We start from the raw sequence: 17615 nt of genomic DNA on the forward strand, positions 1-17615 counted from the left end.
AACGATGGTTGAATATTAACTGAACTGTCTGAACTGAAATGAATCCAATAAAACGACTTTTATCTAGAATTTATTAAAAAAAAAAAAAAATGAAATTATTGTGTAACCTGAATGTTTAACTTACAAGGGAAATAAATAGTGTTGAAGTGTGTATACACTGTTTAAACTTTATGTGTAACAGGGGGGGAAAAAATAATTGGTTAAAGGCGGAAACTATATCTTAAATTTTAAAAATCTCCGCAGTCAAAAGTGCGCAGAACATACATTATGGTTTTTGAGAATCAGTGTTTTTTACTAGTACAGCGAAGAAAAAAAAAGTTTGAGGGGGAAATCCCCCTTAAAATTTTACAATCTCCGCAGTCAAAAGTGCGCAGAACATACATTATGGTTTTTGAGAATCAGTGTTTTTTTACTGGTACAGCGGAAAAAAAAGTTTGAGGGGGAAAATCCACCTAAAAATTTTTAAAATCACCGCAGTCTGGTAGAGCGGAGAAAAAAAAAGTTTGAGGGGAAAAATCCCCCTTAAAAATTTGCAATCTCCGCAGTCAAAAGTGCGCAGAACATACAAATGTATACTACTTAGCTGTATCTTTTTTAAATTTGTATCTTTAAATATACCTGTTATTCAGTCCAAATAGTCATTGAAATATCATTAATCATTAATCATTAAAATTTAGTCATGATTAAAAATTAAAAAATTTTGTAATCGTAATCAATATTACGATTACATTATGACTTTAATCATTTGAAATAATTTGTTATTGTAATTATTGATTACATTAATTTATATAATGATTAACGACTACAAATTGTAATTGTAATCTTTAATCATTAATCAGATTACGATTTGCCCAACACTGATGTAGGGTAATGATCCCCGCACAAATAGCACATCAATTAATCAAAGAAGTACACGAGGAATTTGGACATAGCGGAGCATCGAAAATATACCAACTACTAAAGGTAGATTGCCAACTCAGTCACATGTACAGGACAATAAAACGGATAACTCAGTCGTGTGATATATGTCAAAAAAGTAAAATTTATAACCAACGAACTAGGGGACCACTGATATCCAATATACCCGCGGGACCTAGAGAAATAGTGTCGTTAGATTTAATAGGGCCACTACCAACAGGACAGATGGGAGCCAAATACATACTAGTAATGTTAGATATTTTCTCGAAATATATACAAGTCTACCCTCTACGAAAAGCCACTGCCACAGCGATAATTAATAAAATTGAAAAGTATTATATACCAGCTTGTGGACAGTTTGCGAAGATTCTTACAGACAACGGCACGCAATTCCACAGCAAGCAATGGACAGACCGACTACAACAACTTGGAATCAAGATCATCAGAACGACTACGTACCATCCCGAAGGGAACCCTGTTGAAAGAGCCAATAGAGAGATCGGTCGTATGCTACGGACATATTGTCATAAGAAACACACCAGTTGGGTACAATACCTAAAAAGAATTGAATTTTGGATTAATAATACTACACATTCAACCACCGGTTACACACCGCAAGAAATTATGGGGAAACCACGGAACCCATTAACATTAGAGAAGCTAATCAATTTTCCACAAGAATCAGACGCCGCGAAAATCGAGGTGATAATACAAATGGCCCAAAGAAGATTGAAGAAGGCAGCACAACAACGCAATATCATCCATGACCGAGGAAAGAAATTTATAGAATACACTAAGGGGCAGAAAGTACTGATCAAGGAGCAGAAGTTGTCATCAGCAGAGGACAAGGAAATAAAAAAGTTGTTCCTATTGTACAGGGGACCATATACTATTCTTGAAATTCGAAACAACAATACAGTAATAGTGCAAGAAGAAGACAAGGCAGTGACGTACAACGTAAAAAACATCAAACCATATATAATACCAAATCCGGACATAATCCAATGTCCTGATAACCTCATATAAATAACTCTACAATTATATGTATATATTAATGTTAAAAAAAAAAAAAAAATCTATGTTGTGTATTATGTGTTGTGTATATGTTGCGGTAAAGGGATAATAACAATAAATAAAGTATGTAAATATTTATGTATCAAATTATTCATATTTCAAGTGATAAACATGGAACCGGACCGATTAAGAATGGTATCATTATTCGGTGAAGACCATTATACTAGCGATGAGGAAACCATACAACATCAACAAGCTATGAAGCAACGACTACGCGAAGCTTTTGGATCAGATAGCGAATCTGACACATTAGAACTCGGGCATACTGACATAAGCGAAGACGAAGGAAACTTAGGAATTCCCGACACACATCATCAGAAATCTAATAATGATGATAAGTACAAGCCTAACGACATACATGAAGCTAAAAGCATGAATACCCAATATGTCAGGAGAATCCAAGTAGTCCAACCAAGGGTAAAAACAGTTGACCAGAAAAAGGCATTAGCCCAATACCAACGACAAATCGCCGCCAAAATAACTAAAGGCCCGACACAGAGAAACATACAGTTACCTGAATCGATAGTACTAACCAACAAGATGGGCCAACCGGTAGAGCTGGAAGAAGTCGATATTGTAAAGGACGAAAACGAGATCATGCGAGAAGCAGATAGGACTATCCATGGTAAACATATCATCGAAACGATTATGCACGTGATACCACATCAATACGGGAAATCAAAAAATACACCGTATGAACGAGAGCAGGAGGGACCAGTCAGCCAAAATCAGCAAATGACCACCCCGAATACGGACATGGAAGTTCCACGGAACAATACAATAAAACTAAGCAGACAAGAGAGGAAGCGGAAGTGGTATCGGAAGAAAAGCTCAAAAAAATCATAAGAGGCGTCCATTAAGAGGCCGTTCTGGTAAAACTGAAACGTATACAACGGCCGAAAGAACGCGCTGTTAGGTGTTTTCGGGATCCGCAAGCACGCGACGTTTTAACCACGCCCACTACTAGTAGTCGGCGCCCGGCGGCCGGCCGATGATTTTGTTTGTTCGGGAGCTACGTTTATTATTATCTGAACCTTTGCCTATGACGGATCGCGCGTAAATATACACGTAAATGGTAAATGCAGCTGTAATAACCGCGGCTACCTAGTACCCATGCGATTTATGTTTAATACATTATTAGATACTTACTAATTATTTTAAATGATAGTAAAATATGTTACATTCCAATAAGCGATAACAGTGTACATATTAATTATTTTGTAATAATATATAATTGATTGAAATACAACTTAATACAAATTAACTATTATATCATTAGACATTTTTTTAACAATTTATGTATCATTAAATAAGTATTAGTATTCATAGATAATAGATTAATAACATGAAATACCTAAAATACAAGAATATATATTTCTATTTAATGAAATGTGATATTATGTAAATTATCTAGGTATGTAAAAAGGTTACAATTACGTATACCTATTATTATTATAATTTATAATAAGTAATAACATAAAAAGTATAACACTATAGGTACGTACTATTGTACGTATTTATTTTAATGCCATAATAAAAAACCATTTGTAACGATTTAATAATAATAAATAGGTAAGTAACATAATATAGTTTATTGCCGTCAACTAATATAACAGTACAATTAATAAAATATAATTACAATATTATAACCAATATAATTTATACCTAGTTACAAATATATTCATGTATATTATACAAATTTAAAAAATAATTTCATTTGATATTAATACATATTTTATTACTTAAATTTTAAATAAATATTTTTATATTTAATTTTGATGGTTTCAAACCATTTCATGCTGTAAATTTGGATAAATATTATGGGTTTTATTCTTATAACGTTGAACGTTTTTTATTTCTAACGAGTCTTCATCAAACTCTTTATTTTTAATGTACATGTTTTTATTAGACTGAGATATTAATTTATGAGTAATACTAGAAAAAAAACCCCCTAAAAGCTTTGTACTCCATCCAAAAGTTTTATACAAAAAATGAATATTAATACCTGCATCGATGGTTGTAACTATTAATTTTGCAACAAAGAATATCCCCATTAGCCCCGACACAAAAGTTCCAACTTCCAACTGTCGTAAACCAGCCCCATAATTTGAATAGCTTATCTTCCACCATTTTTCCAAGTGTGTGTTCATCTATCAAATATTTAAATTGTATTCCTTGGTTTACTGTATCATAACCCATGGTCTGTCTAACTAAATTATTTTTGACTGCGTCCACTTCTTGGGGGTATATTATATGTTGTTGGAAAGCTTTCATTGTATCTTTAGTATACAAGCCGGAATTCATTAAAAAGTCTAAATTTTTGTATGCCCATGTCCATGCTGTATTTGGTTTCAATTTTGGTGGCGTTTTTATTTCCTGGACATTAGGGAAAAATCCATACCAATTACCATCTAAATTGAACGCAGGTGGATACATTGAATTACAATTAATTTGTGTTCCATATTTTTGCAAGGTATGTGTTTTTGGAGCCATATAGAATGTATGGTTGTTATACAAGACTGGTAATTCATTATAACATGAGTCTGTTTTAGTTACCTCGACTTTAACTTTTTTGCATTTAATTAAATAAATTATTTCAGCGTGCTTGATGGCCGTGAATCCAGGCCCTCCGCCCATAATATACGCGAACTCCGGAAGATTGTTTGAGGCTAATGTAAGCCTTTGCTGTAATAATTGTCGTTCAAGTGTACATTGCTTTTGTAATAAGTCATTATATAATGTGGTTATTGTTGATTTAAAAAAATTTTCAATGTATACAATTTTGTATTTACATAAGCAATTAAATCAGTGTTTTGCGGAGAAATGGATTTTGTTTGAAAATTATTTAAAAACATGGCATCTGTAAGAATAAGTAATTGCATGTGTTCGGTTTGAATTACCGGGATTTCACAAGCGAATGTTTTTTTAATTTGTTTGAGAGCAAACACTATTTTGTCTGTCTCTACAATATATGTATATTAGGGTGGTTCTTAGTTATAGATGAAGAAAAAAAAATATTTATACTTTTGATCTCGCACCCCCTCATTTTGTTCATTACCATAAGGAAGTAATTTTGGTTAATTTTGGTCATGATCACTCAACCCCTTCACGTGCCCCAAAAGGGTTAAATTTTCCAAAATTAGTAGTTTTACCGTTTTTTTTAACCTAAATTCAAAACTAAAGCACTTAGCTTAAAAATGTATAGAACTAAAATATATAACGTAATATTCTTATAAAATGTATTTATACATTTTTTTGTAAGTCTATTATTTCCCTAGAAAAAGAATAAAACACAAAATATTTTTTTTATTTTATTTATTTATTTTATATTTACAGTTGAATTTATATTATATTTAGCTAAAAATACTCAATACTAGTACATTTCAACTGTATAATTGCTCGTTATTTCTTAATTAATGTTATTGCTTAACAAAAAAAAAAACTATTAAATGCTTTAAATACTTTCTATTTAATATATTTATTATTCCATTTTTGTACATTTATTACTATGGGGAAATTCTTTTTGTATTTGTAATAACCTGTAACATATATTGCTTCTGTTCTTCATTTTTGTACCAATCATATTAAAGTCTTCTATTAATTTTACAGCACGTTCCGCAGTATCATTTACAACTTTTAAGTTATTTACTATTTCTTTCCTTTGCAATAATCTAAATTATCATCCCACGTAGATGGATCTGTTTCTATAAAACTAAGATTGATGTTAAACGTTCGAAAAATCGTATTGTTTTACTTGACACAAAATCTTCTATAAATAATTGTTATAAAATTAGGAACTTCATTAACATTTAAATGTATCCGTTTATCTGCAAAAGTGTTATTTTCGTCAGTATCCACATTGTCGTTGGCATTAGTTTTAACATTTTTGCCATTTTAGTTTCGTTTCACAAGAAATATGTTTATCAAAAAATGCTAATGCAATATTTTCCTGTGTCAAATACCATAGATGATTTATGAATTTTTTAATAGCGTTTTTTGATAATTCTTCATCAACATTTTTATATTCGTATAGGTTTTAAAAATTCTAAATCTTGATATGTGAAAAAGCAGCTATAGGTGCATTAAACCAAGCTTTAACGTACAAATTAATTATGAAGATACATATGCTTGAAATTGAATTATATTCTTTTTTAGTTAATATAAACTCTTCTCGAAAAATGAACATTTTCAAGCTATAAATTGCTTTTGACATCCATCGAGCATGGTGTATTGCTCCTGGCATTCGAAATGATATACCCCGAGAAGGCACACCATTTAAAAAATATACAATTAATTCTAGAAGTTCCCTATAGTCTTCTCTATAATGTGGTAATGTCAATTGATCTGAACAAAATTGCAAAATATCATCCATAGAATCCTTTACTTTTTCTAAAATGTACGTATCTTTAATTCCTGGTTTGTATTTACTAGTGTTAATTGTAGGCCATGATTTTTTAAAACGTTGAAATATAGCTACATTGGACCACACGTCACACCAAATTTTGTATCAAAACATTTTCTCAAAATAATTTTCGTATATATGATGACGACATGGCAAATATAAAATATGTTTTTTCTAACCATTGTTCTAATAGCAAACACGTACCTCCAAGTCGGCCTATAAAAAAAATAAGTATTTATATTATATATTTTTAAAATAGATAGTATTACATAAAATGTCAAAATAATGTTTTTACCTGTATTTGTTGCTGTAGTGTCAAAACACATGGCTTTTACACGATCTTTAAGTCCCCATTCAACCAATAATTGATAGATAGCTTCTGCCTGTGCTTTGGAAGTTCCATGCAATAACTTAGGCACTCCTAACAATTATACTTTTGTCGTTTTGTCATTTCGTGCTCATCATATTTTTTTTTACGTAAAATGGATCCATCGAAAAATAAAAATCGATATCAATCAAAGAAGTTATCGAAAAAAAAAATCTGAGTTCTCGAATGAGGGACCTTTTTGGTATTCGCAGACAAAACAAGTATTTAAATAAAACATAAATAATTTTTTTTAATAATTAAATAAGAATATATTTTAATCTAACTTATATTATTTTATTTTAATTCAAGGGACAATACTGAAGTAATCGAACCTGTTGTGGAACCCATGTTTTTAGGTGCTGATAATCAACCACCATGTTCGTCAAGGGAAATAATAAGGTAAACTTTAAATCTTTTATGTATATTATACATTTTTTTTATTTAAATAAATATAAAAAAAAAATTGCTTTCAATAATTTTGACCATGCCAACAAATAATAATAGTTTATAAATAATTAATTTTTATTTTAATTCAAGGCACAATTTTGAGGTAATCGAACCTGTAGGAGAACCCTTTTTCCTAGGTGTTGATAATCAACCACCATGTTCGTCAAGGGAAACCATCAGGTAAACTTAAAATCTTTAATGTATTATACATTTTTTAAATGATTAAATGCATAGGCGAAATGTAGGGAGCCAATTTAGAGTATAACTTCAAATGCATCATATAAAAAAATATGCCTATGTATTTTTTTTTATAATTTTAATTAGTTTTTAATTAGGTATCTTATATAATATATATAGCTTATTTAATTTTTTAGTAGTAAAATAACCAAATCGGAAGACACTGAAGTTAATGATTTGATTACTGAAGAAACCTTATACAGCCATGATTTTTCTGAACAATCTAAATCTAGTAATCAATATGTTGAGTATGAAAACTCCGGTAGACGAATAGTAGGTATGAATTACGTTTTTTATCAAATTAAAAATAGTAATCACAAAGGACCATTTGGTTGTTCATTTTTAAATATGACGTTTATTTCTGAAAAAAAACATGGATTAAGATCAACTTTTAAGTTTAAATGCGATATTTGTAATATTATTATGATTATTGAATCGGAAAAATCGAAACCGGAAACTTATTTACCAATTAACGAAGCCGCCGTTAGCGGATCAATATCAGCTGGAATTGGATTTACGCAACTGTCTGAATTGTGCGCGACAATGGATATTCCATGTATGGCGTCATGTACTTTTGTATTAGTTCAAGGATTTATTAACAATAGAATTCACGATGTAGCAGAAGCACAAATGAAAATCGCCGGTGACGAAGAACGTCGTTTAGCAATAGAAGCTGGAACAGTAGATGTTGACGGAATTCCTATGTGTACGGTTGTCGCAGATGGACAATGGTCTAAGCGTAGTTACAAAACTAAATATGACGCATTATCTGGAGTGGTAAGAAATGTAAATATACCGATTGTGTACATTTTAATATTTATTAATTTCAGGCAACAATAATTGGTTATAGATCAAAAAAAATTTTGTTTGTGGGTATTAGAAATCGGTTTTGTATAATTTGCCAGAGAGCAAAAAATAAAAAATTACAACCACCTGAACACACATGTTTTTTAAATTGGAAAAGGGGTGCTACAAGTATGGAAGCTGATGGTATTGCTGACGGTTTTAAACAGAGTATACAAATGCATGGTCTAAAATACAATAAGCTAATAGGTAAGCTACTATCTACGTTTTTAAATCGTGCATATTTTTCAACTATATAATTTTAGTTAATTCCTAATAAATATATGAAAAAAAATTGTCTAGGAGACGGAGATTCTAGTGTTACAAAAAGACTAGCTGAAATAATGCCTTATGGCCCTAGACTACCTGTCATAAAAATAGAATGTCGCAACCATTTATTGCGAAATTATGGAACAAAATTAGTAGCTCTGACGTTAAATACTAAGTATCCGATTTCGTTGAGAAAACATATAAAATCAAACATATTACGATTTAGATTTTCAATAACTAAGGCAATTGAATATCGTAATAGCTTACATGGTCAAACAGACAATCAAAAATCAGTAGGCAAGTTAATTATTATAATTATTATTTATTTATTTATTTATTTATTTTTGATAAAATTATAAATTAACATTATTATTGTGTTAAACATTACATACATACATTATTTAAGGATTACGACAAGATATAAATAACAGTTTTCGACACATTTTGGGTGCCCATGATCGATGTGAATCATACTTTTGTAAGGGTCCACAAGCAAATGAAAAAAATATGATCGAAGATGCCGAAAGATCAGGGCTTGTGAGCGAAGTATCCCAAATAATATCTCGTTTAGTAGCGAATGTTGATAGTTTACTGATGAATGTTGACAACAACGTGTGTGAACAATTCAATAGTGTAATTAATAATATTTAGCGGGTAAACGAATAAATTACTCTCAAAGAAATTCATATAATGCTCGAGTTGAAGCTGCGGTTATATCATGCAACTCAGGTGGAAAGTTTCTTCGGTTAATGCATAAAAATATAGTCAATGACATAAGTCCAGGTGAATAGTATATTAGTATGGCATTTTTATATATTATTATTCTAAACAAATAGTTATACCTAATATTCAAATAATATAATGATAATGATATTATTATTAATTACACTTATTATTTTTACTAAAACTGATGATATGTATTATATTATTATATTATTATGTACTAGTACATGTTACTACTACTATAAATATATAATGTGTACCGAGTATAATATTATAATAGCCAATAGGTATACATTGTTATAATTCGTATATTATTTACACGAATCATTTACACAAAATATATATTTTTTCTTTAGGAGAAATAGGAAAAAAAATGCTTGCTTCTAGTGAAAAGAAAAGATGTCGGCCAAAATCAAAAAAACTTCTTTTTACCGGAAATTCGGAAAAAAGGAATTATAATGGCCCGGATAAAGATTATGGTTTAGCTGAACCGTTGCCAGAAGATGGTATTTCAAAAGAAGTATTAGAAAAAACAAAAAAAGATTTCATAAATGCATTACAGTTGAACAGTGAAGAACGAACGGCCATCGAAGAAAAAACAAGAGACCAGGCCAATTCTCAAATTTGGCATGTTGAACGTCGAAATCGGCTTACAGCTTCGAATTTTGGTCGCGTGTGTAAACTTCGACAACAACATCATGCAAAAACACGGTTTATGACATTTTATATAGGAAGTTTTCTTCAAACGCGACTAATTATGGTAAAGTACTGAACCAGAAGCTATCGCTATCGCATTGGAAACCATTAAAAATTAAAGTGAATCCATGTGGACTTATTATTGATGAAAATTTTCCTTATTTAGCTGCTTCTCCTGGTAAAATATATTAAAGTACTAATTACAAAAATATAAATGAAATTTAATAAAATTTAATGAAATATTTATTTATTTTTTATTATTTTTTTTTTTAATATCTATAGACGGTATTGTCGATGGCGATTTTATTGTTGAAATTAAATGTCCATTTGGAGTAAAGACACTAAGACATTTTTAGAAGCTATAAACAGTAAAAAGGTGTGTAGTAAAACAATTATTTATTATTAAAATATGTAAAATGTTCTTATTGCAATACTTATTTAATTTCAGTTATCCTTCTGTCGTCTTAGTAACAACGGGAAAATGGAATTGAAATTAGATCACAATTATTACTACCAAGTTCAGGGACAGATGAAAATCTCCAAACGAAATTTTTGCTATTTTGTTGTTTATTCGGAAAATTGGATAGAAATTCAAACAATTAGTTTCGATGATTCTTTTTGGAGCGAAAAAATGATTGAAAAGTTAAAAGTGTAATTTAACTTGAATTTTTAGATTTATGTAGTAATTGGATTTCGATGTAAATATATAAATACACAATTTTATTTTCAGTTTTTATACAGAATGCTTACTTCCAGAAATTGTCAATCCCCAGTACGGGAAAAGATTGTTGGTTGATGATATTATAGACCCTGAACATATTTTGGAAAATATAAAAAAAAAAAAATCAAAAATATTAAAGTAACAATATTATACTAATTATATTTAATTAATAACTAGATAGATTGTCATTTGTCAATATAATTATACAATAAATAATTTAAAAAATTTTGAATGCATATTAATGCTATCTGTGTTCTGTAATTATTTTTTTCATATCTTGAATTGGCTTCAATAGGACATAAGTTTATATATTATAATCAATCAATAATTAAATAAATTATCTGTGATAGATGTATTTATACTAATAAATTAATATAATATATACAAAATTTGGCTTTATAGTTTCTATAAACACTTATATAATTAAGGATTTAAGTCACTTATTATTTAAATTATTATAAGTTTCGAATTATGTAATTAAATTATGATTAATTAAGTATGCATTAATTACGTAAGTTTTAATTTATTCAATACGTAGTTTTAATTTATTCTGGATAGTATGTACTAAGGTATTTTCGTCACCTATATAGATTTAAATTTCATATTTTATTTTTATGTTCAACATTGATAAAATTAATTTTATAGTACAATTTTCTTTAAGCTTAAAAAAAGAATTATTCAAATCAAATTATAAAAGTGTTATGTGAGTTTATGTAAAATATGATGTGCAGAAAAATAATAATATACGAAATATAAAATTCGATATCGGTTCTATGAAAAAAATAAAACAAGATTTAGATATTGTATTATTCTGTCATCAATATTTAATTGTTTTCGTATTGTGTATAATAATTATTTATAGACAGTGAGCGGCTCAGCCGCGATATGAAAACCAGTTTTGACCTATGGTGCGGTATGGCTGCAATAGTGCGCGGGGTGGTGGTATGAACGTTGTTCTCGAACGCTGCCGCTATACTAAGCAGAGCAGCACATGACGACTGTAAATTTCTAAATTTCTTACAAAAACATGCTTTCGTACTTCCCATTTTCCTCAGCTCTCGTTTGTCGTAGAAACATAATTTTTTCACCAAAATAATCCTGAGAAGTTCTTCTAGATAACTACGTTCCAGTTTTTTGATATCTATTTTTGTCTATTTTATATAATTTTTCAAAAATTTGAAAAAAAATGAAAATTTCAAATGCAAATATTATCGGTTTGAAAAAAAAATTTAAAAATCTGGAACGCAGTCACCTAGAAGAACTTCTCAGGATTATTTTGGTGAAAAAATTATGTTTCTACGACTAACGAGAGCTGAGGAAAATGGGAAGTACGAAAGCATGTTTTTACGGTCGAATTTCGGGTACCAGAACGGCCTCTTAACGCAAAACCAACATCCACAGTATTATTATTATTTTTTTTTTTGTAAATATGTTAAGCGTTACTGGTTACTTTTATTGTCATTTTTTTTTATTATTTTACTATTTCCCTTATGTATATATATATATGTATAAATTTCAAAATGAGCAATAAAAGATATACTTACCTACCTAATTCGATAGAACCTGAAACAATTTTTAAAAATCATTAACATATTAAATTTAAATTAGACGCGTTATCCCACTAGGCTATACGTTCTCAAGGTATTAAATAAGTTATTAACACATTTAAGTTTATTAAATTCAGATTTTTTTTTTTTTTTTTATTGAAATATAAAAAATTAAAAAAATATATTTATTAAATGAACTAAACAACAGTATCATATGACCTAGATCCACAATCATAATCACAAATATCGATAATCTTACCATATTTTTTTACTACATTTTTAACAAACTGATTTCCTTTTGATAATAATACAAAAACATATTTCGGATTCCATCTTGAGTATTCAATCCATGGATTATCTTCTTTTTCCTAACGATGTAATATAAGACCGCAGCAAAAACATTCAACAATATCTTTTTTCCCTGAATATATAAAACCGCTTTCAGATAATGAGTATTTATCTTGAGATGAAATCAACGGAAATAAATTGAATGTTTTCAATCTTGATATAAATGTAGTAAATTCTGGATATGCATTGTTTCGTACTAACGAAACAAGTGAACAAAAACTGTTGTTAATTTGTTGAAAATTCATTTTTTTTTTATAAAAAAAAATAAAAAAAAACTTGACTGAATTAAACTTGATTAAAAATAGCAGAACCTGATTGAACGATGGTTGAATATTAACTGAACTGTCTGAACTGGAATGAATTAAATAAAACGACTTTTATCTACAATGTATTAAAAATGAAATTACAGTGTAACCTGAATGTTTAACTTACAAGGGAAATAAATAGTGTTGAATAGTGTATACACTGTTTAAACTTTATGTGTAACAGGGGAAAAAATAATTGGTTTAAGGCGGAAACTATACCTTAAATTTTAAAAATCTCCGCAGTCAAAAGTGCGCAGAACATACATTATGGTTTTTGAAAATCAGTGTTTTTTTACTGGTACAGCAGAGAAAAAAAAAGCTTGAGGGGGAAAATCTACCTAAACATTTTATACAGATTTTATTATAAACTTACCAAAGACACTTGATGATAATCAGACTTTTCATAGCTTTTTATCCAAATTACAAACAGTAAATAGCAATGCAGCTATTTTAAAGGTGGTTCCACCATATAATTTAAATTTTAAGACAAATGCATTTCCAAAATATTATACAAACATATATATAGATGAAAATGCTAAACTTAATAGAGAAGAACTTGTTACTCTCGGTTCAAAAATTGACTTTAGGTTAAATAAATCAGTCTGTGATGAAATTGAAAAAGAAACAAACTTCGGTCAAATTCTAAAGAATGGTTTTTATACAGGAGTGGTAGAATTACTGCCTCAAAGGTAAAGGAAGTTTGTTCTGTCAAGTCATATGAATCTAATATAAGCCTTATTAAATGAATTTGTTATCCGTTGTCTAATTCTTTTAAAAATAAAGCAACTGAATGGGGTAAAATTCATGAAATTGATGGCAAGCAAATGTATATAGACAAGTTAAAAAATGATCATATCAATTTTTCAGTGACAGATAGTGGGCTAGTCATCAACCCAAATTTTTCATTCATTGGAGCCAGTCCAAATGGAATAATTTACTGTGATTGTCGTGGTAAAGGATGTTTAGAGGTTAAATGTCCATACAATCTAACACATAGTAAAGATTTAGAAAGTCTTAGTTATTTGAGCAATAGAAAATTAAAAGAAAATCATCAGTATTTTTATCAAATTCAAATGCAGTTATTGTTGTGTGAAGCGAAGTTTGGAGATTTTGTGGTATGGTCTCCAAACGAACACCATATAGAACGTATATACATTAACAATGAAGTATGCATGGAAATATTATCGAAGTCCAAATGGTTTCTTTATGAAGCAATATTACCTGAATTACTTGGCAGATATTTTAGCAATAGGCCCATTGAACAAACCAGTATTGAGGAGGACAGCCTAGATAGATTATGTTATAATTATTGTACTTGTAAAAAAAATGTAGGTGGAAAAATGATAATGTGCACTCAAGAGGGTTGTCCAAATCTTTGGTATCACTACAAATGTCTTGGAATCACACGTAAACCTACAAAATCAGTGGAAATGTCCCTTTTGTAATTAAAATATATGAATATGAATTATGATTAAATTTAAGTTAAAATAAACAATATTATTACTACCTAGTTATATTTACTTTTAAAATTTATAATTCAAAAATATTGTCTAAACATTAAATTGCATTAAATAAAAAAAATAATTATATTATATAACAATAAATAATAAAATTAATTATGATAAATACAAAAAATTTAAAACAATTAATCCAAGGGTACCACTGAGCTACACATATTAATTAAGGCACAACATACAGTAACTATTGAATCTAAAAGACATGTTTCATCATTCTGATTTTTCAATGTGGTTATTTGAATAGGACCGTTCAAAATTTTAAACTTTGAACGAGTCAAACCTATAATACGTTCAACGTGAATTCGTAACGAAGCTATTTTTCGTGTTTCTTCAATGGTGCATGGGTGAAGCTGGGGTACACCTTTGGTAAATGCAGGTGTTTTTAAAGTTGCACAGTGAAACCCTACACTTTCACTAATAGTAAACCCTCGATCAGCCAATACCACATCTCCAGGTAATAAATTGTTTAGTAAATTGCAATTTTCAGTTATATATTTGTCACTGGTTCTCCCACCCCAACCTTGAGATATAAATGATATTACTCCTTGAGGAGTTATCGCAATCAAATATTTAACTGTATTTTTGTTTTTATAACTTGACCATGTTTGAGCTTTTGCTTTTAAACTTGACGGTTTTTCTATACCTATTTCAAAGCAGTCAATTATTACAGCAACATTGTTTCCGAAAGTTTTAAAAAAAGACCTAGGCATTGTACTACGCAAAGCTTCTCTCTCAGGCCAATAAATTAACTTTTTGAACATGTGTTCTAATAAATATGACTTTACGAAATATAAGTGATGCAGTTGAACAAGAAATGTTGAATCTAAAACCTATATCTGTTAATGGCAAGTTCAATCTCAATCTCATTAAGCACAACAACAGTTTTTGGAATTCAGAAATTCTTGGGTTTTTAGAAGTCAGTCCTGGTTTAATATAATTCAAAATTAAATTGAAAACTGCTATTGATTCTAGACCAGTATAATAAGTGAATATTTTTTCACGTCCATCAAAGGACTTTTCAGACAAATTATAAAAGTTAAGATCATTTTGCAATTTGGTGAATTTGGTTTTTAGTTGCAACAATTCTTTTATATCAGCCATTTTTAAATCTGTGTTGCAAGAAGTACCAGTTTCCATATTATCTATATGTTGATTATCACTAGAAATAACAATAGGTTCTTCAATATTCATATTATTACGTGGATCAACTGGACCGACTTCACTTGAAGGATTATCATCAAATAATGAAGTTGGTTTCAATTTCAATCTCTTATTTGCCCGATGATATCTTTCTAATTTAGGTGTACTAGCTTTGCTGGTATTAGTATTATAACCCATTTTTATAGTAGGAATCCAATCTGGATTTTTTTCATCATAGCATTTAGCCGGTTTACCACCTTTAAAATGTATTGAGCAAATCCGCATACTATTTAGTTGACTATCAAGTACATCACTTCTTTTCAATGATGTAAGCCATGCCGATCACTGTGTTAACATTTTAGATTTTAAATCTGAACAAACATTAGTTTTACTTTTATTAGACTTCTTAACACACCCGTACACAGCACACAAAATCGGCATTTGAAGGAAATTATTAAAAAAATTAAATAAACAGTTAATAATTAATTAAATAATTCAAAATATTTCAATCAATGTTAATGGTTTTTTGGACATCCAGTTGAAGATAAGGAATAATTGATAAGAAATCATTATCAGCGTCAAACTGATCAATACTCTGACATAGACTCAGATATTGTACCGAACATAACTATAATTCACTACACTCACAAAGCTCTTAATATAAACAATTTAATACCTTCAGAATCTATTTTCGAAAATTACGAAGGATATGAAATTGTCACGCAGAATTACACAAATAATTAGTCAATCTCGTAAATTTTAATTTTATAATTTGAATCTGTACACTGCTAATCATAATATCTATCTTAAGCATAATAATAGTATATAAATGTAAAGTAAAACATGTAAACCAACCGAGTTCGACGGACCCACCCAACATAGAACTCGAACTAGCTCTATATGAAGGAAAATCATCACCAAAAATAATTCTTTAAACATAGGGCCATGATCTTCCGTCTAACCCGGGGGGTGTTATGTACGCATTAGCTATTAGTATATAGTATAAGTCTTTTGTATTAAATATAAGAGTATATTATTGTAGTCTGTCGATAACGCTTAATGTGTAGGCGGCTCTGAGAATATTGTAGCTACGCGACATCCGCGAGCGAGCCGCAGTCAGTCGATCCAGCACTCTTAAAACTGTACGCCGTCTCGATAACCATTAACTTATTGTACATTGAACTAAATGTTTCGACTCATTTTAAAATTATATTAGTATAAACATTCTTATAACTGTTTATTGTACTTTCTCTAAAAAATCTGAACCTCACACTAGGTACCGAAAAACAACGTTCGAACGGAACAACCCGGACGGGTACAACACGATAATGGAATATAAAAATAATTTAATACAGAAACAAGAATTAATACAGGACGTATATTGCGTTAATATAATAAACACGGTAAAAAATGGAAACACGGTGATAAGTATACTGAATATTTCTGAATTACCACAAAACATTTATGAGGACCAATTGAATAAAATATTATACGACAATGACATAGAATATAAATTACACGAAATATGTAGTAAATGATAATAACGATCGCGTAAATAAAATAAAAAGTTTAATACGTAGTGACCATTTAAATAACGAGGAACGTAAAACAATATTATAAGTATGCGAACATTTTTCTGATGTATTTCATTTGGAAAACAATTATTTAACATTTACTAACGCCGCGGAACATTTAATAAGATTACCCGCTAATCAGCCACCGATATAAAAAAGACCGTATAAATTGCCACAAGCACAACAAAAGGAAATTGAACAACAATTAGTTAAAATGGAACAAAACGATATCATAGAACGATCTATGTCACCTTTTAATGCACCTTTGTTGTTAGTAAAAAAGAAATCAGATTCATCTGGTAAAGATAAATTTCGAATAGTAATTGATTTTAGGGCACTTAACGAAGTAACTTTAAATGAATTTCATCCGTTACCTAACATTACGGAAATATTAGATCAATTAGGGCAATGTCAGCTTTTTACCATTTTAGACTTAGCAAATGGTTTTTATCAAATACCTTTAGCGAAGGGATCTCGCGAAATGAC

General features: G+C 29.4%; 2 protein-coding genes and 2 pseudogenes across 2 annotated transcripts; 2 read left to right on the forward strand and 2 right to left on the reverse strand.

Moving 5' to 3' along the window:
• Positions 1–6876: 6876 nt before the first annotated feature.
• Positions 6877–9209, forward strand: LOC126550739 (uncharacterized; annotated as a pseudogene).
• LOC126551182 (uncharacterized) lies at positions 9207–11069 on the forward strand (annotated as a pseudogene).
• A 3474-nt stretch (positions 11070–14543) lies between these two features.
• On the reverse strand, positions 14544–15125 carry LOC126550740 (uncharacterized). Its single transcript, XM_050202809.1, has one exon. The coding sequence runs from the start codon at positions 15123–15125 to the stop codon at positions 14544–14546; it is 582 nt and encodes a 193-aa protein (XP_050058766.1).
• Positions 15126–15147: 22 nt separating this feature from the next.
• On the reverse strand, positions 15148–15840 carry LOC126550741 (uncharacterized). Its single transcript, XM_050202810.1, has one exon. The coding sequence runs from the start codon at positions 15838–15840 to the stop codon at positions 15148–15150; it is 693 nt and encodes a 230-aa protein (XP_050058767.1).
• Positions 15841–17615: the final 1775 nt, after the last annotated feature.

This window comes from Aphis gossypii, chromosome 3 (assembly GCF_020184175.1).
Source record: "Aphis gossypii isolate Hap1 chromosome 3, ASM2018417v2, whole genome shotgun sequence".
NCBI classification, from domain to species: Eukaryota; Metazoa; Arthropoda; class Insecta; order Hemiptera; family Aphididae; genus Aphis; species Aphis gossypii.